This window comes from Myotis myotis, unplaced genomic scaffold (assembly GCF_014108235.1).
Source record: "Myotis myotis isolate mMyoMyo1 unplaced genomic scaffold, mMyoMyo1.p scaffold_m19_p_8, whole genome shotgun sequence".
NCBI classification, from domain to species: Eukaryota; Metazoa; Chordata; class Mammalia; order Chiroptera; family Vespertilionidae; genus Myotis; species Myotis myotis.
In genome coordinates this window covers 16235813-16259295 of record NW_023416390.1, presented here as the reverse complement: position 1 = coordinate 16259295, position 23483 = coordinate 16235813, and the positions used below count along the sequence as shown (strand labels likewise).

At 36.5% G+C, this 23483-nt stretch overlaps 1 protein-coding gene across 1 annotated transcript in view; it reads right to left on the bottom strand.

The window, feature by feature from the left end:
• The window catches only part of CPS1 (carbamoyl-phosphate synthase 1), a 113502-nt gene that overhangs the window by 21309 nt on the left and 68710 nt on the right, over positions 1-23483 (bottom strand). The window contains exons 22-29 of the mRNA XM_036320019.1: positions 15051-15192; positions 13431-13496; positions 12445-12508; positions 10516-10697; positions 5548-5742; positions 5075-5142; positions 3354-3429; positions 1007-1084 (exon numbers count right to left, since the gene is read on the bottom strand). Of these exons, the coding sequence (XP_036175912.1) occupies positions 1007-1084; positions 3354-3429; positions 5075-5142; positions 5548-5742; positions 10516-10697; positions 12445-12508; positions 13431-13496; positions 15051-15192 (871 nt within the window). The remainder of the gene's footprint in view (positions 1-1006; positions 1085-3353; positions 3430-5074; positions 5143-5547; positions 5743-10515; positions 10698-12444; positions 12509-13430; positions 13497-15050; positions 15193-23483) is intronic.

Below are 23483 nucleotides of genomic sequence, written 5' to 3'. Positions count from 1 at the left end.
CATATATAAAACAAAATTATATATATATAATTTTATGACTTTTTGTGCTCTGTATCACCAAGAGTTAAACAAAAAAAAACCCCAAATCACCACCTTCCCGAATGCGGTGAAAAAAAAAGTTCATCTTTGGGTGTGGGGTTAAAATAAATAATCCTAAGGATGCTTCCACTTAAGATTATATGATTCTGTGGTAAGAAGTCACCATTATTATATAGATTTTTTATCAAAAAAAAACAACCTCATTTTGAACTGTTAATTTAGAAGACAATTTCTTTTTTACATCTTCAGTAGTGTTTTGTGGCATCTGCACAGTAGAAGACAAAGGCCAACCTTTTATATCTTCTTAAAGCAAATAAAATGACATGAGCTTCTTAAAACATAACTTCCTATATTGCCAGATAAATCATAAATTCCTGACTACACAACTAGCATACTGAAGGAACACATTCTTCACATTTTTGTTTCTCCCTGAAGTTGGATGCATTCATTGCATTAGCAATCTGAGATGTGATATGTAAGCCAATTTTATGTTATTATCATTATCCACCCTAGTCTGTTTGGTTTTGCCTTTATCACCTTATTAAAAAGGGGGTAGATGGAAAATCCAGAGAGAAGAAAAACTAAGGATTCAATTAGGAACTTCTGAAAGAAAAGTATTGGATGTTTTTATAATATCCACTGGAACATAAAAGGAAACTTAAACAAAAGAAAATGAGAGAGAAAATCTATTCAAAAAGAATGTTGAGTACCAGATGATAATTAATTTTGAATATCATCAAAGAGAAATTCTAACAGTATGATAGATAGGAAATGTGGTACCCATGACACACCAACAGAGTTGTCAGTGAATTTGAAAATTATTTCGACTGAGCAGCTTGTCCATTATTATTAAAGACCTGTTTTGTATAAATCATAAACTCTGATCTGTGTTATGTTTCAAAACTGCCAAGGAAAATGATATCTGATGGGAAGACAGGGATGGGGGAGACGGAGATAAAGTACTTACTCTTCCTTCTTTGCCAACAGCATCCATTTCAACTTCCCGGGCGCCCTCAACGAATTTTGTCAGCACCACTGGGTGTTCCTGTCACCAGGGAAAACAGGACGACAGAACCTTTAGCTGAAATTATCTGTGTATTGTCAAGTAAGCCATGAACCTTACGCAAATATCAGAGCAATACTTGCAAAAAAACTTAATTCTCTCACACTACACAAACACACGAGCCAACTTGTTCTGTAAGAATGGGTCATTCTCTGTTTACAGCAAGACAGAGGCTGCTTCTCCAAGTTTAAGGACTCAGTGAATGGAACACGAGTTTTGAAATTTCAAATATAGACTTCTAGGTGAATTAGAAAAAGGAGGGGACTAAGGAGAGGGCAGCATGGGGTTCCTTTTCTGTTTCCAGAGTTACAGATAACTTATGGAATGAAATATGTATTTTATTAATAATTATATGTTGTTGTTGTTTCAGGTTCTTTCTGTCTTCCTACGCTTATCTTTTTCACCATGCTTGGCGCCTTAGCCATATAGTGAATGTTTGACCAGTTTCTATGGTAGAAACTGCATGCTTTTCGTCAGCTTTTGGGTCTGTACAATGCTGTTCTCTCTTTCTTCTCACACCCACGATGTAAATCTTTTAATTATGAATCAACCATTTTAAATCCATTTAAAAATCTCTTCTTCAGGGACTGGAACCCAATACCTATACACTATACCTCAACATCATGTATCTTTTTCTATTGTAATGCTCATCATATTTAATTGTATTTAATTCTAATTTTCTGATGACTCTAGCAAAGAGAGACCTTCATGTGAACAGAGGCTGATCTATCTTTTGATGAATATAACCCCTGTTACTGAGAACAATACCATTACATAGCAGGTGCTAAATATGAATAAATTCATAAATAGATGAGTGATGGAAGGGAGTGGGGTAGAAGTTACTCTAGAGTCCCTGCATTGAGTATACAAGATTCTGCTATAGTTTGATGGGGAGACTTGCACCAGAAAGTACTCAGTCAGGATCTCTATTTAACGCATTGGTCCTGCAAGCATTCTATTTATATGCTAGCAAGAAAAAAAATACTTTTAAAAATATTCTAACAAGTAGAAGCTCTATGATATCCATTGTTCAGGCAAAAAAAAGGGGGTGGGGGTGGGGGAATACCTGCCTCATTACTCACATGAGACCAGCTGATCTAGCTGCTGGTTTCTCCAAAGGGGAGTACAACAGGACTGTTGGCAGGGAATTCAACAAAGGGTAGTGTCTCACTCCTGAGCACATGAGTGAAAACTGGCCCATTGGAGAGATTCTGTCCTTGGTTATCTGACTTTCACACAAAAGTGAATTCTAAATCCACTTGGTTTTCTTTTTTTACACTTCTTGTATCTTATCACTCTTTATGTTTATCTATTCTCTTCACTGCCCAAATGTCCTTGGTTGGGGGGGGGGGGGGCAACCATCACACAGAAGGGAGGTCAAGCTTCATGTGTGCAGGAACACATGCTCTTTATTCCTCTTTGAAATGCCTCTAATTTCACTCTTTAGCTCCCTCCAAATTCTACTCACCTAGCATGAAACTCCTTTCTATAAGTTGTGCTCTCTCTCTCTCTCTCTCTCTCTCTCTCTCTCTCTCTCTCTATATATATATATATATATATATATATATATATACTATATATAGAAAGCTATATATATACTAGCTTTTGAAAGCTTTTAAAAGGAAAACATTACTTTCATCCACTACATTACAAGATCTGCAGATCAATACCCCAACTGGGGCAAATCTTAAATGGATTGCACTGAGGTAACACCAAAAGAGAAAGTAAAAGCTGCGTTAGTGTGGAAAGGTGGTAGAATCACCACAAAATTACAAATATTTTTATTAACTAAAACGGAATATACCAAAGTGAAAAAAAATCAACAGGTGAGGGAAGGCATTTACCATTAAAGTTGCAAGGTTGACTTAGGCAAAGTCTCTCCAAAGATGAGAATTAAAAATCAGGGTCCATGAGCATGGTCGGGCAGCCCTTGAGGCTGGGGAGTCCAGGGATCACTTAACCAGCATCTCACTCATGATCAGACAGGATGTTTATCCAACCAGCTCCTATCTAAAGTCATATCAACCTCTATTGTGATCAAATATGCACTAGTTATCCTCTTCTTCAACTCACCCTAAGAATCTAAAAGTAAATTCCCTTGATTTTTTTCATCCCCACCTGTAGGAGACTAGTGGGTAAAAGAAGAAGGAAAACCATCCTAACAACATCATGTGCAAAGAAAAACAACACATGAAATACAGTAGCAGTGAGCAGAAGAGGTAGATATCAACAGGAGGAAACTGCATACTACCTGAGAGACTCTAGTGGCTTCCTCTAGGAATTTTTTCATCTCATCCTCAGTGAATACCACATTCATGGCAGACCCACTAGGAAAAGAGGTGGGGAAAAATAGGTCAGTTTCATTACCACTTTGGAAGTAGAGCATCCTAGACTTGATTGCTTCTCAGAAAGGTTCTAGGAAACCTCTAGTTTTGGTCCAGAATAAATAAAAAGATACCTTTTTCTAAATTGAGACTTTACCCCATTAAATCAACAGAACAAGTGACCAAAGTAAAAAGTCACTGAAGTAGAGGAAGAGGAGGGGTTAGACCTATGATATTGCCCAAAGAAAAAGCACGGTAGCTCTAGAGATGGCACATCCCCAACGTTTGTCCTTTCTGATTTCTGTCCTTGTTTTCACTCTAGTGGTTCCAGTTCATTCTTGAACCTTAACAGTTTCTTCTCAGGATCTCGTTTCTCTAACTCTGTTTCTTCAGAGTTCATTACCCAGCCAAAACAGGTCAGACTACTATCTCAACCAGGTTACACAAGAATCTATTTTTTTAGTAACATTTGAAAATATAATGTACAGTATGTGACTGAAAGGTATTCAACTGTGTCCTTTTTAAATATTTCAGAAAGAATGCTACCTGAAATCTATTTACTCCGAATTTTGACGTTTTCAAAGTGGAATGGAAGGAAGGCTAAGAGGAGGGGGAAAATAAGGAAAACACATTACTTTCTACTTCCATGTTTAAAAGTAGTAATTTTTTTTTACCTTTTCTACTCTATTGCAAAATTTTGCATAAAGAGCTCTCAATTTCTTTATCTATTTAAGACAGGAAAGCTAAGGCTATAACACTGATAATTCACAGTATAGGCAACTAAAACAAAGATATAGATACAGATGAGAAAGAAAATGCAGTAGTCAAAACTGCTTTCTGCAACCCCCCCTTAAATATTTGTGTGTTTAAACTAAACTAACAGTAGTATCTCAAAGGAAGAGTATTACTGGACTGTGGTTTATACAAAATGTCATTTGAATAAAAAGGAAAGTTTTCCACCTCATTTGAAATTTTTCATTATTTTAAAGGATCCCATCTCCAATTCCATTTACACTTTCAAATTGTGCACAGCAAATTGTTGTTTCTCTTATTATCCCCTGTTCAGTGAAGTAGCTCCTTACATGTGGCAACATCTGAAGAGAGGAAGTGATAATTCACAACTTCTCCTTTGATGATAGGTTTTAGTTTCAAGGTTTAATATAAAAGATCCTCACTGCCCATTCCCTCACCATTATAATTCATCTATTTAAAAAATGTGATCTCAAAAACTCAAGAATTCAAACCAGAGGCACCATCAGAAGGTGCTGACAGCAATCAAAAATAAGCTGTCATTTCCAGGTAATAGAAAACAGATGCTGAGGAGAGCTATCTCACATTTGTTTTGGTTTGTTTTTTCTCTAATTGTCCTCTTCTCTAATGTAAAATTATCCTCCCACAGTTTGGCAAGAAGATGCCTGAAGCCATGCTTCTAAGATGTAGGACTGCAGTATCTTCCTATTGCCACTCCCTGAAGGAAAAGCATTAAAATGAAGGACTGTTGCATAGGTCCTCAATTTGGCTGTATTGGTTTTGTGATTGTTGATGGATTTACAAATTACTAGACATCAGAGCCTATTGCTATTAGCACACAGCATGCCATTCTCTATCTCTTCATTTTTAAATCATTGTTTGGAAAACAAGATATTACCTCAAAACATAGGAAGGTCTCAACAAGCAGGGGTAGCCCACAGACCTCGCAAAGTCCAGCGCCTCATTCTAATGAATGGAAACAACAACAAAAAAATGTATAAGTAGTTGAACATATTCCATGAAAATGCAGAACAGATTCCTTATAAGTAATAACACAACTCTTTTTATTCTCAAAAGACACCATTAAAATGTAAATTGGACATCGGAATGCATAAAATTTCTAGTGTCTAATTCTAAATATCAAACCTAGTTCAAAACGAGTTTGAACTTTTTTTCATTGTCTGAATCTTTATGAGACTCCTATCAATTTATAACCAACATTTAACTGCAATCATGGAAATACAACAACTTTAAATTCACTAAGCAGAGTGCGTTCCATGTGCCCTGCAGTTAACACCTGCAGTAGTTAACATTTAGGTTGTGACTCTTCAAAAGAGAACATAGAAAACAGACATGTGTTTCTCTCCTTACCAAAGTGTTGACAGCTTTCCAGGGTGCCTGAGCCACCTTCAGCTCATCCAGGACTGCAGAGAAGATGGAGCGGTCCTCAGCCCTGTCGATCTGTAGAGGGCTGGTGCCCATGATCTTCACACCATTCTTGTACAGAGGCACTGCCAGGTTATTGGGGATCTGGCCTCCAACTGATATGATGCAGCCACTGCAGGCCTGGAAAAGACATGTGCAACATCAGCCACTGGGATACCTTCATCATGAGAAACTGCCTCCATTTCCTTATGAAAAATAATTAACATGATGGTTAACATGAAAATAATTAACATGATGGTTCCATTTCTCCTGTCAATGGATAATATTAGATTGTGCCACAAAGAGATAGATGGACTTAATTCTGACTTGCCAGGCACTTACATGTAAGGTCCTATACAATTCCACATTACTACCATATATGATTTCCTCACAATTACACATGCATGTGTGATATTTGCATGTGTGACATTTGCATGTGTGACAATTAGAAAAAGAAAAGCAAACCCATAATATTTTTATCACATACTCTACACTGAAATCAATTTATTCTTGGACTACTGTTGTAACTTCCTAAGTGGATTCAGATCCATCCTTTGAACACTGGCCTCTTCCGTTCCCCTCCAGCCCACCCACTCACATTGAGATTAATTATCCTACAAGTTACTCCTATATTCAGAGTTCTCTAAGGGTGCTCATCACCTGAAGGATGAAGTGTAAACTCATTACCAACAGAGCAATTAAAACTTTCCAAACTATCTATCATCACTTCACCTGGCCCCAGGCAGAAGACTGGGCTCACTGTCCCCAGCTACAGCTTCCTGCACTACTTCAATTTCCCCTACTATTGTTTCCTTCCTTTTTTTCTCCTCTCCCTTATCTAAACTCTAACTCTCCTTACGCCAAAGTCCAGTCTAAATCCCATCTCCTATTTTAACATCTTCTCTGCTTTCCTGCTACCCTGGAGCCTGTCTGCAGGACTCACTGATATTTTTAGATCCTATTTCCTTATTATTTGCCTTACAATCAGCCCCAAATCTTTAACCTTAATCTTCTATTATTAGTCAAAACTTTAGAATTAAAAAAGGAAAAAAAACACACATAAAATCTCAAAGTTCCTCAAGACTGGTGTTCTAGTGGTAAGGGTGAGCTAATGTGGACTGTTGGAAGCTGGATTTGAAGTTGGAAGACCCTTCCCTTTTTGGTTCCCTCTGTGAAACCCACCTGAAGGTTCAGAATTCTTATCTGTAAAATTAAGACAATAGTACCTACCTACTTCACAAGATCACTATGAAGATTACATAGAAATAAATAGTAAAGTTTTTAATACAAGTGTATAAATGACATTATTATTAATACTAGAGGCCTGATGCACGAAATTTGTGCAAGACTAGGCCTTCCTTCCCCCGGCTGCTGGCACTGGCTTCCCTCTGACACCTGGGACCAGGGCTTCACTCTGGCCACAGACAGGCACCCGGGACCCGGGCTTCCTTTCAGCCCCAGCTTTGTCCAGAAGGATGTCTGCTCTAATTAGCATATTACCCTTTTATTATTATAGGTTAGAAAATATAATATTAATATTTAGGCCATTGATTTTGACATAATTTGTGTTTACTTTAATGACCTACTAATGAAATATTAGAATTGCTGAAGTAATAGATATGTACCAAGTGCATTTTATCATTATTTGAAATCATTATGAAATACTCTTTTTAAAAAATGAAGCTAATTTCTCTCAGAAATTATAGTTCTGCCTACACAAACACCTGCAATTGCATGCTTAAATGCATTGTAAATAGTATTGAAAATAATAACCCACAGTTCTGTATATTTACAAATGTATTTTGGCTACTTTTATCATCATTTTTATATTCAATATGTAGTTTTCAAAAACATTAAGAATTCTTTTGATTATAATGTTTGTATTTGCTCATTTTTAGCTTATGAATGGTGTTAATATTTTAAAAGCTTAAAAAACGAATTCCTCTCAAATAAATGTATACAAAGGTCTCTTATGTGAATGACTCCAAAATAATTTCTAAAATTAAGGGAGCAAAATTTGGAGTTAACTGGACTAAATAGGAGCTTAAAATTGAATTAAAAGCCTTTAATTAATAAATATATCAACATTTTTCAAAGTAGTTAGTTGTATGAAATTGATTTTTATTTTTTAAGAAATTAGCAACTTGCAAAACAATAATAATATAAACTGCTACTTGTTACTACATCTGTATGACCTTCAGAGTGTCTCTCTGAGGCGGTTTTTCCTCTCCCCATTTTACATCTAAAGAAACTGAGGCTTGGTGAAGGTAAATGACTTGCCCATCTTTCTTAGTTGAACTCAATTCTACATTTTGTAAAGCAGCTGTGTTTAATCTTTGTATCTTAAGCTAACGACTTTTCTAGCTGGTTTCAGAGATGGTTAATGTTACAGAGTACAAGAAGAGCTATTCTAAAACATTCGTTTTGAAAAGTGGTAGATAGAAAAACTTTCACTGGCAAAGCCCTATTCTCATTATTGACCTCCAGAAATACAGATCATCGCGGGGATGACAAATCATTCCCATAGGAATGGGTGAGAGTAATGGTGAGATGGTGTAGTGCAAGTTTTGCTCACATAGCAAAAGGAATTCAGTAGAAAAGAACATGTTTGTAAGACAAAGTTAATATAGGACAGTTTTCTGGAAGAATTCTATTTGAAAATAGCCCCAACTCCAAGTACAGAACTTGCAAGGGCTTAGAGAAGAGAACCTGGTATCTCACACAGGTAAATTATCATCATCGTAATCACTTCACATCTAAATAGTTTCAAGTAATTTACTGAAATAAATAATCTAAGATTTAAATATTGTTTCACAAATATGTAAAACCTTTAGCCTAAACAAATTCCATTGACTCCCAAAGTTATATTGCTCTCACCTACATGCGTTTGTATCTTTTTAACCCAGCTTAGCTTCCTACTTTTTAAAACCCATTAGCACTAAACTAATGTCTGCAGCCAAAGGAGTATATCATTATAACATTTTATATTTTAAAAAAATAAGAGCAAGTAGGAAGGAAATTTCAGCATTCTTAGCATCTCCTCTCACTCAGCCTCTGATCAAGACTCCCTTCAAAGCAACCAGCTTTACTCACAGGGCAGGTCACCTTTTTTACTTCTCCCTCATGTTTCTTTAGAGGCGCTCCCTTGATGCCATAGAAACCATTTTGATCCTGAACTACACCAAGAGACCCATCATACTTTCTATCATCTCGTGTAGCTATAGATCTTTGGGAAAGCCCATTGCCCTTCTAAGTGACTCAAATGTGTGCTTTTGAATAAGTTTAGATGTGCTTCCAATTTTCAGCAAATTTACTACGGAATGCCTCAGTGCCTTCAGCCGCACTAGGGGCATCCAAGGTCAGATAAGGACAGTCTCCTAAAGGTTGAGAAAAGCCTGTTATGAGCGACTGTGCAGCCTGCTATGAGGAGACACACAACCACCTCATGAAAAGAAAAATACATACACATATATGTACAGGTATGTGTGATTTGTGTAACTTCCTAAGATAGACTAAAGAGTGCATTAATGGAATATTATTCTTATGTTCTCCAACATAACATTTAAAATAACATTATAATATATAGTAGCACTTTAATTGCCAATTAGCTTCAAAAAGGGCAATTTATTTATTTCTATCACACTGGATACAGTTATATGTGAAAAGAACGCATTAATATCCACATGTAACTATATCCAAAGGCAGTCACAAAGGTTTCTAATCTTTCCTTAAAGAATTCCTGGGGAAATGATTAATTATGTGTGTAAAATGCCTGCTGCTACTGCCTGCAATGCTTAATATTCTTAAATAATTATGTAATTTTTCCCATATTTATGTCATGAATCCCAGTTTTATTTTAATGCCTTGAAGGTGAGGACCTGGCCGTTTTGCTCTCTATCTTGCTAAACCTGGCATTTAAAAGGTGCTCAAGAAACATTTGTAGACTACGTTTATTTTTTATCCCCATCTATGCATCTGAAATGAATATTACAGAATCATTAGATAAACCATGGTAGGGAGAAAACTAAAAATTGTGCATATTCTACCTAATGGTTAAAATGTATTATATTAAAATATTAGTAAACCAGACCCAAATAGACAACTAATGGTACATCATCCTAAATTTGTTCATTTTTCTTTTTTTCTGTCCATTTTACTTTACACTAAAAATCAGCACATAGTTCCAGCACTATACTTTATATTTTACAATGGGATTTCAACCACAAACCTTATGTTACCTTCACAGTACATGCATATAGTGCACTTTTACATTCATATAATTCATTAAGAAAAGAAGAATATAAGTACTGATTATCTGAATCCACAGGGAAGATACACTCAGTAATATTAGAGTGGGAGTGGAGGAGCATCTGTAGGAAAATGCTCCTACAAAATCACTCGCAATGGTCTCGTCGATCTAAATGGAAGACTAATGGCTTCATCTGACAGCACAAAGAATTAATTGGTCCTTTGTGAACAAGCAACTTCTCTCCCCTGGGAACTGTGATTCATTATCAAGTTCATGAACTAGAGAGAGGCTGCTTGCTGTATGTCTGGATGACCAATTCAATCATTCTGCAAAATATCTATTGGGGTTGCTTTGTACTAGTTAATATGTGCCTGGCACTTGTTACCAAGAGGAGTCTTTAATATAGCTGGAATGCTTAGAAAGAAAGAGTGAATTTTATATGAAAAATAATCACTCTGAGCCAGGGCCTCAAGAATCTAAGACTGGGGTGATTATTTTTAGAATTTCACTACAAAATTAGACAACAGAAGACACTGACAGCTTTTTATCCTGAGGGGAATTACAATCTAAATCTATATACATATGTGCACTGCCTATATTTTTCTTTCTTTTTTTTTTTTTTTTTTTTTTTTTTTTTTTTTTTTTTTTTTTTTTTTTTTTTTTACCTCCTGATGGTAGATGTCTAGGATTCTCTCCAAAGACAACTCTTCAAAGTACAGTTTGTCACACTCATCAAAGTCTGTGCTCACGGTCTCAGGGTTGCAATTCACCACCACAGTCTTCTTGCCAAGTTGACGCAGCGTGCGGATACTGGAGACGGCACACCAATCAAATTCCACACTGCTGCCTGTGGAGACAATGAGATTGGGAAGAGAGGTAGGAGAAGCTTGAAGTTACAACACAAAGAGTAGCAGAAATATATTGCCAGTCAGTTCAAGCTAAGGTAGCTAATGCCCTTTCCATTTTTTTTTCTGCCTACATTTGATTTATCTGCCCCTTCCTTTCCTCAATTCAATTCAATTTTTAAAACTCCAACATATAAATTTCAGATCCATTATGTGTACTATCTTAATAGCAGGAAAAACAGAGATTAATTAAGCAACAATGACATGTTGGTTTGTTTTATATGCTAAGTTCTGCAATAGGTCATATCCATATTTGAAGCATACAGAACCTTAAAGTGAATGGGAGGTCATTGTAATGAGAACAAAAAACAGCCCTCATTTACTGAAAAGAAATTCAAAGAAAACATACTGACCTCAGTACACAAAAGTAGTTCAGTTAGTGATCAGAATACTTGAGTTTTTGTTTCAGTCCTTCCACTTACGCTGCTGTCTGAAGGCTAAACCCAATGATCCCCTGAGGTGCCTTGTAGCTCTGACATATCTTAATCGATTAGAAATCCTGTCCTTTCCAAGCATATCCTTTTAAGGTTGGCAAGGCCACCCCATGCAGAGTGAGTGACCTTCTAAGAAGTAATTTGAAGTATAATAATGGCCTTAAATGGCTCAAAATATCACCTCTACTGGGATGTCATAGAACTGAAAGTTCTAGGATTTGTACTAATCCTTGGCATTCGGTCTTTGTCTCCTAAAAATTGTTGTTAGAATAAGTTAAGCAAATTCAGTAGCAAGTTAATTCTCACTATCAATTAAATACAGATTTGACTGTCATCTCAGCTAGTTTTCCCTGGGCCATCAGGTAATGCAGAATTTTTGCATTAATCAGGTAAAATTTGAAGAGGAAGGAAAATAGATCTAGAAAAGAAAAGGGTAGGTCCTGGTGACAGAGTTTGGGCCATAAGAAGGTACAGTAGTAAAAGTATAAACACTTGTCTCCCATGATTTAGCCAAAAATTGGTAAACTGGCATATCTAAAGCACTTAGTTAATTGTAAAAGCTAAAATAGACTATGCTGAAAGTAACAAAATAAGGCTATATACATTTAAGTAATCTATTTTATCGTTTCCATTTTAGAATGTCTTACAGAAACTAAATGTTAAATACACTTATTAGGAAATATCATTGTCTATTTACACACATACTTTTCAACTGTAATAGATCTTGATTCATTATTAAATATCTATGTTTAAGTGTCTGGGAGGAATATATAACGATTTCTGGTGAGAATGTCTTAATCAAATCATATAATGCTCTATGTACCAATAAGAAAAGCTCTTTGCATTTGATGTCAACAGAAATTATATGTTAAGTAGGAAATTGCATCTACAAACATAATTCTGGCTGATGTATATAAATCTTTGTGAAATATTATGCTAGAAGAGAAAAAAAGTCAAAGTGAAATTCATTCCTCAACCCCAGTGAAAGACTCAATTTAGTTCATAAGGATGAAAATGATAAAGGGATGATGATGAAATGAAAGGAGATGGAGTTTGTGTGGAGGCCACATTTGAGTCCCACTTGTACCACTTAATAGCTGCATATGTTTGGGCTTCATCTCTCTGAACCTCAATTTTCTAATTTGCAAAATATTTATTATGATAGCATCTATTTTACATAGTTTTTAGAATAAAAACATGTGAAAAGTACTACATAGCCTGTAAAGCCCTATGTAAATATAAGTTATCACTTTACCAATGTGATATGGACCACAGCCCAGCACCATCATTCCATGTTCATCAAAATTGATATCATGCTCCTGAGAGGACAAAAAAGAAGATGTGAAAATCATTGTTATTCTTCCCTCTAATTAAACTATGTGTCCTGCTTTTGAATATGTCTTTCTCGTTCTTCCTCTTGCTGACATGCATCCTCTATGAGTCTGGGAACTTCTAAGTATAAAGCTATAAAAGCTCTACTTGTTTGTAAAATAATAATAATAATAATAAGTTTGATATTTTTAAATTAAATAGTCATTAGAACATGGCATAACTGTATGGTTTATGTAATGATTGTCCTTATCTTTTAAGATTTTGGATTTCATCATCTTAAAACAGTTCTTCAAAGATGAGTACAGAAAGACATCATCACATCTGATCCCCATGATGTCTTTATTATCACTAGACTAGAGGCCCGGTGCATGAATTCGTGCACCCAGTGGGGTCCCTCAGCCTGGCCTGCAGGATTGGGCTGAAACCAGCTCTCCAACATCCCCCAAGGGGTTCCAGATTGTAAGAGGGCACAGGCCAGGCCGAAGGACTCCACTGGTGCACGATTGGGGCTGGGGAGAGATGTGGGAGGTTGGCTAGCTGGGGAGGGACTGTGGGAGGGCTCCAGGGCATGTCTGGCCCAACTTGTTCAGTCTTAATCGGCAGGACCCCAGCAGCAAGCTAACCTACCGGTTGGAGCATCTGCCCCCTGGTGGTCATTGCACATCATAGCGACTGGTCAATTGGTCAACAATCTACCCCCTGGTGGTCAGTGTATGTCATAGTAAACGGCCTTAGCATATCATTAGCATATTATACTTTGATTGGTTGAACGGCGGATTGGTCGACCAGACACTTAGCATATTAGGCTTTTATTATATAGGATAACCAAAGACAAAAGACAGATATTCACCCATGTGTACCATTTACTAAATCTAGAGATTTCTGATATGGCAGTGTGGCAGTTTGTACCTGACCATTGTAGGTAACATAGAGGTAGTTTGTTACTGATGGGTATTCTGCAGCCAGTGTATCAATCTGAAAAAGAAAATAAATAGATAAATAAACAAATAAATAAATAAGGAGTTTTCTTCTTTCTTTGTTATAATTTCTTTTTTAAAAATGATTGTGGGCCCTTGCCAGTTTGGTTCAGTGGATAGAGCATCAGCTTGAGAACTGAAGGGTCCCAGGTTTGATTCCAGTCATGGGCACATTCCAGGGTTGCGGGCTCAATCCCTAGTAGGGGCCCTGCAGGAGACAGCTGATTGATGATTCCCTCTCATCATTCATGTTTCTATCTCTCTTTTCCTCTCCCTTCCTCTCTGAAATCAATAAAAAATGATTTTTTAAAATTTTTTTAAAAGAATGATTTGGGGTTTTTCTTGGTGCTACATTCATATTCCTTTAATGCCTATTACCACCATAAATAAAGAAAAGACAAATGTTGTACAATCCAATTGCTTTCTTATTCTGAAAGTAAGAGGGGTGGGGGGAATGAAAGAATTTCATTATCACTTGAGCAATAATGACAATATACATCCCAGAGTATCACTGAGTCATTATGGTAGTACCTCTCATGAACACAACAATGTGGTCATGTAATCAGCAGGGTACCAAGGCTTACTCAGCCAAGTGGTCTAAAGCAGCTGCAGATAAAATCTAAAATCAGAGCAAAAGACCTATATGTAGGATGTTTTCACAAATTAATGCATCTGATTCAAGTTACCTATGGCAATGAGCAATTGGATGACACAAATTTCATAAAGCCTGGGGGAGGGGGAAAGGAGACAAGTTTTCATTGAACAAAAAAAGTAAAATCAATAGAGGTAATTCAGCTCTCAAGGGCCAGAAGCTCAGCTTAGAGGGCAAGCTCGTGTCAAGCAGGTGATAAGGAAAATAGATAATAATTGCTGAATAGAAAATATTCAGCATTAAGCCTGAGACCTAAGGGTATGCATGTGCTCCCTGAGCACACTGGAAAGGTCAGTGATTTTAAAGGACAAAAACCAGCTGGTGGTACTTTAAGCCAGAGATGGCTTTACTATTAAAGGCCAAAAAAAAAAAAAAAAATCGCAATGGTACACCTATGGAAGTTCTTATGTGATTGTCATGAATACTAGATGAGCTCATTATGCCCAACCCTATCACAATGAATACTAAATGATCCATAATGATGGAGCACTTAAAATAAAGTATTACCTTGTAAAAAGTTAGTGCCAAAAGAGATAAGTATTCTTTTCAAGAGGCTCAGCCAACACGCTAGGGTATTACAAGTCCTTCTGTTACATTAAGGATTTCTCTTTCTACAGATATATTTGCACTTGGTCAAAAAGCAGAGGAGAAGTCATTTTGATTTTTCTTTTTCATTTAGGCCAAGAAAATCATGTACTCACTCTTACCTTTGCATCCCAGTTACCCCTTAATCCTTTCCTTTTTAAGCATAAATAAATCCTGTGCCGAATAAAATTGGGCTTCGATTGGACAAGCAGTGTCACATTCAAATTCCACCCCACTTTTTATTGACAATGACCCTATGAGTTGGTACTCACATTTCACTTGAGGAATCTTGAGAAGAAAGGGAAACTACTTTACCTGTTTAACCCAAGGGTGGATGTTTTTCTTCAACCTCAGCTCCCTTGTCTGGGCCTCAGTCAGCTTGAGGCATTTGGAAATCTGCTTGTCGGAGAACCCAATCTCCTTTGCCTTTTTCAGGGTTTCTGCTGGGACGGACTCACTGGGATTTAATGAGAAAGAGACTCACGTTTAAAACAACCACAATAAGCAGCCATGAACTATTCAATTTCAAAAACACTAAGGTTCTTTATTTTCTAGGTTCAACTTGTTTAGATCTATCTTTTAAAAATACACAAATAACCCACTAACACTTATGGTCTTTATGAAGTCTACTATTTGCGATGCTGATCTTCTAAATATGTGGATTCCTACTTTCACACCGTATGCACCCTCTTCTTAGTTCCTGAAAAATGGTTCCTGCACTTACTGTCCTGATGAATTTCCTCTTTAAAAATAATCAGGGACCCCCCTTACTAAATTGAGGAGCTCTTCCTCAATTTTCATCTCCTATCCTGTCAGCATGTTTGATGCGCCATTTTTAAAGTATCTTCCTCTGGCTTATGATAAGTTGCTTCTCACCCTACTTTATTATTCCCAATAACCATTTACTATTTAGTCCCAAGGCTCTATCCTCAAGTTTTAGTCTGGCTCACAAGTAGTCAATGACACCCAAATCTGCAGCCCCTTCTCCAATGTCTGACCTGTGGTCCAGGTCTTTATGTACATGAACTTTGAGAATCACCTTTACCTGGGCATCCCAACATTGTATCAGACTAGAAATTCTCTCCATAAACTGCCTTTATTTACTAATATCACATATCATTCTGTTAAAAAGTTATTTTTTGGCCTTATGATTATTTTCCACTCAAGCCAGATTTATCTCCTCACTTTCCCCACTCTCATTTCCATGAGTTGGACTGGATCCATGCTGTTTCTCTCATCTGCAAAGCCTTGGCTATTCCTGTTACCTACTCAGCTTCTCTCCACCTCCCAAGCACCCTTCTTAGGTCAACAAAAGCCAGGCTTCAAACACGAAGACTTCTCAGTCTGTTCTCATCTACAATGACCTTCCTGGGCTCCTAACTGATGCTTACATTTTGAACCAAGTTGGAATTTGGACGCATACTGCTTAACATGGCATCACCACCTGGTATTTTAAATGTTTCTTACTTTCATTTATTTTATTTTTAGCAACCAGACTTTTCCCTGCTAGATTCAAGTTCCACAAGGGCAAAAAATACATTTGACTTATTTACCAAATTATTCCCAAAGCCTAGCACATTGTCTGGCCCACAAACATTTAATAAGTACTTATTAAATAAATTAAGATAACTATAATTCTATGGCTTTTTATTTTATAGAAAAGACAAATAAGCTATTGAAATCAGCTTGTGACTAGAATTCAAAATGTACACAAAAATAATTTACACAGGCCCAATGTTCAGAAATATAGAATACTACTGTAAAAGCATCTTTAACCAAGTAACTGTGACCAGCAATAGTCAGTACAATAAAATTCTGTTATGATAGTTTGATAGTCAATTAAATAAAATTAAAACATAACAGTGTGTCATCAGATGATCTAATAATAAAGTATTTTCACTGAAATTCTCCTATTAGAATGTAGTTGAATGAAATCCATTGCATTTTGTTCATTCTGTTCTTCAATCATTTTTAATGAATTCATATTCTGAGTTTAAAAAAGAGAGAATAGTACTGGTATATTTAATAGCTATTTCTCTGGGTTTTGATATCAATATTAGTTTACATTTTTGCAGCTACAGCTCTTCCTATTTAATATACTTTTTTCTATACCATCTAAATTCCCTTCTGTCTCTCAAATCAATTTGTTATTTCTCCTAATGAATTTCATTTCTTCTTTTTATATTCCCATTTAGATTTTTAATCTTCCCAGGTAACTGATAAGCATTCTCTCAGAGCAATACATTTTCCTGCCAAATTCTTGAACACAATCTGATTTTTAACTATTATTAATCATTCACTATGTGTGTCAAGCACTGTGTTATATGCTGTAGAACTGTGCTGTCCAACATGGTAGCCACTAGCCACGCATAAAAATTTAAATTTAAGTGTCAATTAATTAAACTATTTTTTAATTATAAATTTAGATCCACAGTCACCCTAGCCACATTTCAAGTGCCCAATAGCCACATGTGGCTAGTGACGATTGCACAGGACAGTGCAGATTACAGAATATTTTATCATCTCAGAAATTTCTACTAGACAGTGCTTCTCAAGAAGATACAAAACAATATTTGAAACAATGCAATGATAGCGTGATTCAACACATTTTATGGGGAGATAAGCTGTGTGGTGAAATGTGAGGTCAGAAAAAGGAGATAACAACGTGAGTGGTTGTAGCTGAGAAATACTATGGCAGTAGAGGGATGAGAATAGATCCATAAAGAAAATGTAGTGTTATATAGATGAAGGAGTTGACAGATGTGCTATAAGCAAGGGCAACCTCATTGCAATCATTTGAGGCAGCAATAGATATCATAGGTGTAGGAAACAAATGGAGGATTTATAGTTGGAAAAAGTAAGAAATTGTGGATGGTGGAGGTAGGGCTACATTCACTGTCATTCTTTAACACTTAGTAAACATGTGCTGTGTATCAGGCTCTGTGCTACCTATTTTAATGGCAGAGAGATAAAGTATAGAATCTCTACATTCAAGGAAGTTAGAGTATATTAGGAGGCAACCAAATACCTCCTGATGTATCTACACTGTGAGAGGTGCTATGAGAGAAAAGTATACGACAGGAGGCGCTCGCTCAGAGGAAGTGTGTCCAGCTTCTACTGGGAAAGTCTGGAAAGGCTTCGAGCATCTGAGAGTCTTTGAAACATACAACTTTATGGCGGTTAGCTTTAGTGTTGCCCCCCCAAAATGTTGTTGAGACTAAAGCAGAGGACGGGATTTGTTGCTGTTGATATTTGCTTTAGAAAGGTATATTTCCACTTTCCGTGCCAAGACTACATTCCTAAACCAATTGCTCATTTGTTTACGTGCAAGTGAGCATTCAGCCCCAAAGTGGAAGTGCTTGAAAAATAAGCTCCTTTTCTAAATTAGAAATTTGGATGATGTTCTTTTCAAATAAATATCTTCAATTATGACTTTTGTGGAAGATCTCAAATCATGTTAATGTTTGCCTGCATGAGGAAAAGCTACACATTTTTTCTGTGATCTGCAATTATATTAAAAGCATAGGTATGAAGGTTGAGTTAAGTGGAGAACCACATTACATATACCATTGCATCAATTCTTACCCATAGATTTTTCTAGCTATTTGCTAGAGCATTTTCCCATCATTGTGGGATAGCAGTAAAAGAAAGGATGAGCAAAGAATAAGTAGATCTTCAGTAAGACATTTCTTTTATTACAAAAACTATCTGAGGCAAAACCCATACTATATTACTATATTGACCATCGCACTAACCTAAATAACTAAGCCTAACCATACACATAGGAAACATGCCATGAAAAGAACCATCGTGCCTATAATTTTGACTATGGACAAGCTTAAATGCAATTTCTTCAAGTCCAAAGATGACCAGAAGTAATATATTAATCTTTAATCTTTGAGTCATGTTTTGGGGTTTTTGTTATTTTGTTTTTTGCCTTGGGTGATTTTTTTCTTTTCTTATATGGAATATCATATAAGAAAATAATTATAAGAAAATAATTCCTCAAAGGTTCCTATATTGCTTTAAATGAAAGTTATAAATAATGATGTTAAACAACCAAGCAAACAAGAAACCACTCAAATTCCTCACATTTCTATTAGGGATGCAATACATTTGCATTTGTTCTGTCCACATTCAGCTATGCAATGTTTTCTTTTGCTGAAATATGCACAATTCCTCTTATTCTTTTCCACTAAAAAAAAGTCCAATAGAATATGTAAAGATATTTCCAGAAAATATACAAAGTGTTTCTCCACCCACCAAATATTGAACTCCTACTAACAAAACAAAAATTTTAAAGAAAAGGAAGGCTGATTGATAGAACTGACCTTATGCATAAAAAAGTAAAGTGAATTAATTTTGTGCTCAGCTCTGGTGGCAAAAAATATCTGTCATTAGGAATAACTCAATTGTTACTGTTCCCCATAGCATATCCACCCCAGAGAGTTTTCATTATTTAGCAGGATGCCTGAGAAGAGCAACAGCAACACAAAATAATGAATCGTGAATGACAGAATTTCAGAATGGTAGTTGAAACTCCTTCTCCATTGGTGCCCCCTCAAATCATACCAGGTGAGAGTTCTGAAACAGATACATCAAGCTGGCTTGCAGAGTGCATGTTTTAAGCTCACAAACTGAATCTCAGGATATTTTCTTGGTGAGCCAAAAACTGCTTTAACTTTTGTCCAATATTCAAATAATTAGATCAATAGCATGATTTGATATTTTTTAAACATCTTGAAAATTAGCATGTATTAATTGGAATGGCATGTGAATATATTCATGTTCATCTATCTCAACCTGAATGCAAATATCGGTTAGGAATGTTCATGTGAAGTTCAATGTGACGTATGTTCTATAGTTTTTCATTCATGGTCTCACTGGTTATTCATGTCTATGCTTTAGACATGTCCATGAAATAGCATAAAGCACTTTACAATGCCCTTCACTGAGAAAAGAGATGTTGATTATGACCTACTCTGGCAATTACAAGGACAGAGAAAAGTTAGATCCCTCCCACCTAATTCTGCAGGATGCCCCTAACTCCAAGACAGAGAGCAGGTTGCCCCTCTCTCTATATATATCCCTCATCTGCTCTCTCTACTGCTTCTGCATAACACAAGGCTGGCTGGCATACCATTACACCGAAGAAAATTGACTTTATTCCCTACTTGTTCAGATACAAAATTTTATTTTGAGCCCCATTATAATAAAATAAAAGAAGAGACAGTTTGAAGACACAATTCATTAGCTTTGGGCCAGTGATTCAGATAAGGTTAAACCTCTTCAGAGTCAAATACAAGATGAATAATCTGAAGTGAACATAAAAGCTCATTTAACAATGTGGAGATTCAGATACATGATCCTCATCTTTATCTGCCCAGATTGGGCTGCCTTCTATTTTGTCTGCTGAAAAGAACTTTCATCAGAGTAAGATTTGTTTAAATCAAGCTAAAAAGAAGCATACTTATGGACAGGGCTATAATATTTCTATTTTTTCCAAAGGAAAATGAATACCTTAATTTGGAACAAACTCGAAACAGAATAATTGCTAAAAGAAATATAAACACTAAATTTGTTACTCACTCTTTGAAACCTCAGTAGGGAAGGCTCCGTTTATGTTGTATTGTAAATCAAAGGAGCATTATACCAAGTGAGAAATGTGATCAGCTGAATGGAGTACCTTGTACTAAAGCACAGTTTTTAAAATATATGTAATAAATAAATTATCCTTCTGTTATTTAATAGGGATTTGTGTGCACTGAATATGTTTGTTTGTTTTTACTTCTGGGAACATTAAATCCATATTTCAGAGCTGTGTCCTCTATATATCCAAATTTTCTTTCCCCTATCAGCTTTCCTTGCTTTCAGAGTTCAAGGGCAAACTCCTCAAAGGTTACTCTTTTATCATGCTAAACAATAAAACAAAGAAACACCAAATAACTGTGATGCTGGCTTTTTCATAATCCTCAATTTCTCTCTACCCAGCAGCACAAAATGACAGTCTGAAATTTGAGAAGGGAAAAAACATCTGAAAAACAGACAATCAAGACTTTTACACACTCGGCCATAATCTTTGAACGGTTAGACAGCTCAGCTCAGCTGCTACCGGGGTAAGTCTCTAGTGTGTTCTCTGGCTTTATAAACAATACCAGGCTTTCTGCTCTCTCTCTCTTTGAGTTCCAATGTAGATTTTGTTGTTTAAAATTCTACCCCTTCATCTCTGAAACTTCCTCCACTCACACTTAGTCTTCAATAATAAATGATAAAAGGAAATGGAATAAATTCCCGTTAATGAGGGAATTTTCACCTGGCATGGAGGAGCTGGGGGAATCTATTAGCAGACTGGAGGAACGCCGGCAGCATGGCAATGACCCAGAGAGACGGCGCACTTCACGCAGACCTCTCTTACACTTGACTGGCTTTTATCTAATCCACCAACTCACAAGTAACACTAAACAAATATCCTTCCAGATTGCACAAGCTCTAATGTGAAAATGAGCACTTCACTTGGCCTGCAACTATGGGAGGGACTTGCAGTTTTATTATCTTCTTTTTAAAGATCCCCCCAAAGGCAGAAGCTGGGCAAAACCCTAGGCCTGGTGCTCAGGAATGACACCTGCTATATTAAGGAAAGAGAACTGAGTAAGATAAACGTTTTCTGCCCTGAGACCCCTCATCAGCCTCTCCCCCGAGTTTTACACGGCTTCACTGGTTATCTTGTGGTGTTTCACAAAGTTCAAGACCATGCCACAATCACAATTATGCAATCACTGGAGAAGTTATGTCTCTCATCTTTTCTTTCAAGGAAATAGCTTGTTACCTCTTTCCTTAAGAAAAATGCAAAAAAAAATTTTTTTTTTCAAAAGCAGCACAGCATTTAGAAAGCCCAGGCAATTGGATAAATACTCCTCTTTTCTCTCCATTTTTGAGAGCACCATGCCCTGATTCTATAAAGCAATAAGGCCTTTGGGGGAATTAAGAAAACCTCTATCTTTTTCTCACGCGCAGGACAAACAACGTCTATATCCACTGTCCATATGTTCAGAAGGCTGCCATCAGGAAAATTACCTGTTAGGATCTGGGTCCACTTAGCACTATCACAATAATGCTATACTAGCACAAGTATTGATTTTTAAGGACAGCTATACAAAGTGAAATATAAAACTATATTTCACTTTATTTTTTTAAATATATTTTATTGATTTTCCTACAGAGAGGAAGGGAGAGAGATAGAGAGTTAGAAACATCGATGAGAGAGAAACATCGATCAGCTGCCTCTTGCACATCTCCTACTGGGGATATGCCCGCAACCAAGGTACATGCCCTTGACCAGAATCGAACCTGGGACCTTTCAGTCTGCAGGCCGACGCTCTATCCACTGAGCCAAACCGGTTTCGGCTATATTTCACTTTAAAGTCTATTAACAACAAAATCAAAACAAAGGAGAAAACCTTATGAGAAATAGATACTGTAGATATTTTTAAGTAGGCAATTTTTTAATTTTTTAAAAAATTTTTAGTGATCCCAATAATTCAGAAATATTGTGATGTTGCTTTTAATCTGGTAAGGCCATTTATATACTATTGATGACAATATAATTATATGTATGACTAAATATAACATATATAGAAATAATTTTTGACCAATTTTTTAGTCCTTGAATGAGAAATATCATGCCTTTTCTAAATAGAGAAATGTGGGGGGAATGAGAAGGCATTTCTAAGAGAATGTGGAAAAATTCTAGGCTTAAATTCCTGGCACATGTCATATTAGATCTATGTTAATATGAGGGTTACTACCTACATGGCAATCAAAACTCTTTTATCCCTGAGAGTTTTTTGTAGAAGAAGACATATAAATGCACATTAATAGCCATCATAGCAACAATTCTCATGTACTTCACACTAATGACTATATATATATATATATATATATATATATATATATATATATATATATTCAAGACCAAATTGAGTAGTTCACTCTTCAAGCTGCCTAGAGCAAAGGATGGTCAATTAAATCATTCCATCAGCTAAAGAGTATGTGGTAGGGTCGGAGATGAGGCAGTATGTGCAATGTCAACATGGCCAATTTGACACTGATGTAATGGCCATTACATCATTATTATATTCACATCAGCAAATAATGCCTAACTGCCTATTCCAACCTTTGCTAGGCAAATACCACGGGCCAAATCTAGAGTAAGCCTCCGACTATGCTGAAAAAAAAATCAATCAGATGAAACAATAAAAGTATAAAGAGTTTATTTAGCACAATGCCAAGCTGGTAATAAGTGCTTCCTGCCAGAGGAGGAGGAGGGGGAGCAGTCCTTACAGGAGAAGAGAACAAGGAAGAAGAAGAAAAGAAATAGCAGCAGTTAAGCAGAACAGAACCGGCAAGTCACCTAAACCTGTCCCCTGCACCCTCTCAGTCCCCTCCCTCTTCCCTGAACCATTCCTGTCTCAACACCTTGTGGTGGTGAGGGCCACCTCTTTGGACTCCCTGCCAATTACAAGCAATCTGGAGAGAATGTGCATCAGGCATTTCCTCTGCTGGGAGGCACAACCACTGCCTTATGCTCCTCAGGACAGACACCACTTCATTGCCAAGGGCATATGAGAAGGCTCTACGCTCCTTAAAGGCATCTCAGGTATGAATGAGCATGTGAACAAATTCTGGGGGTCAGTCGGTGATGATCTAGCTTCTGTCACTTAGCTCAAGGAGCCTCTTTTGCCTAAATTC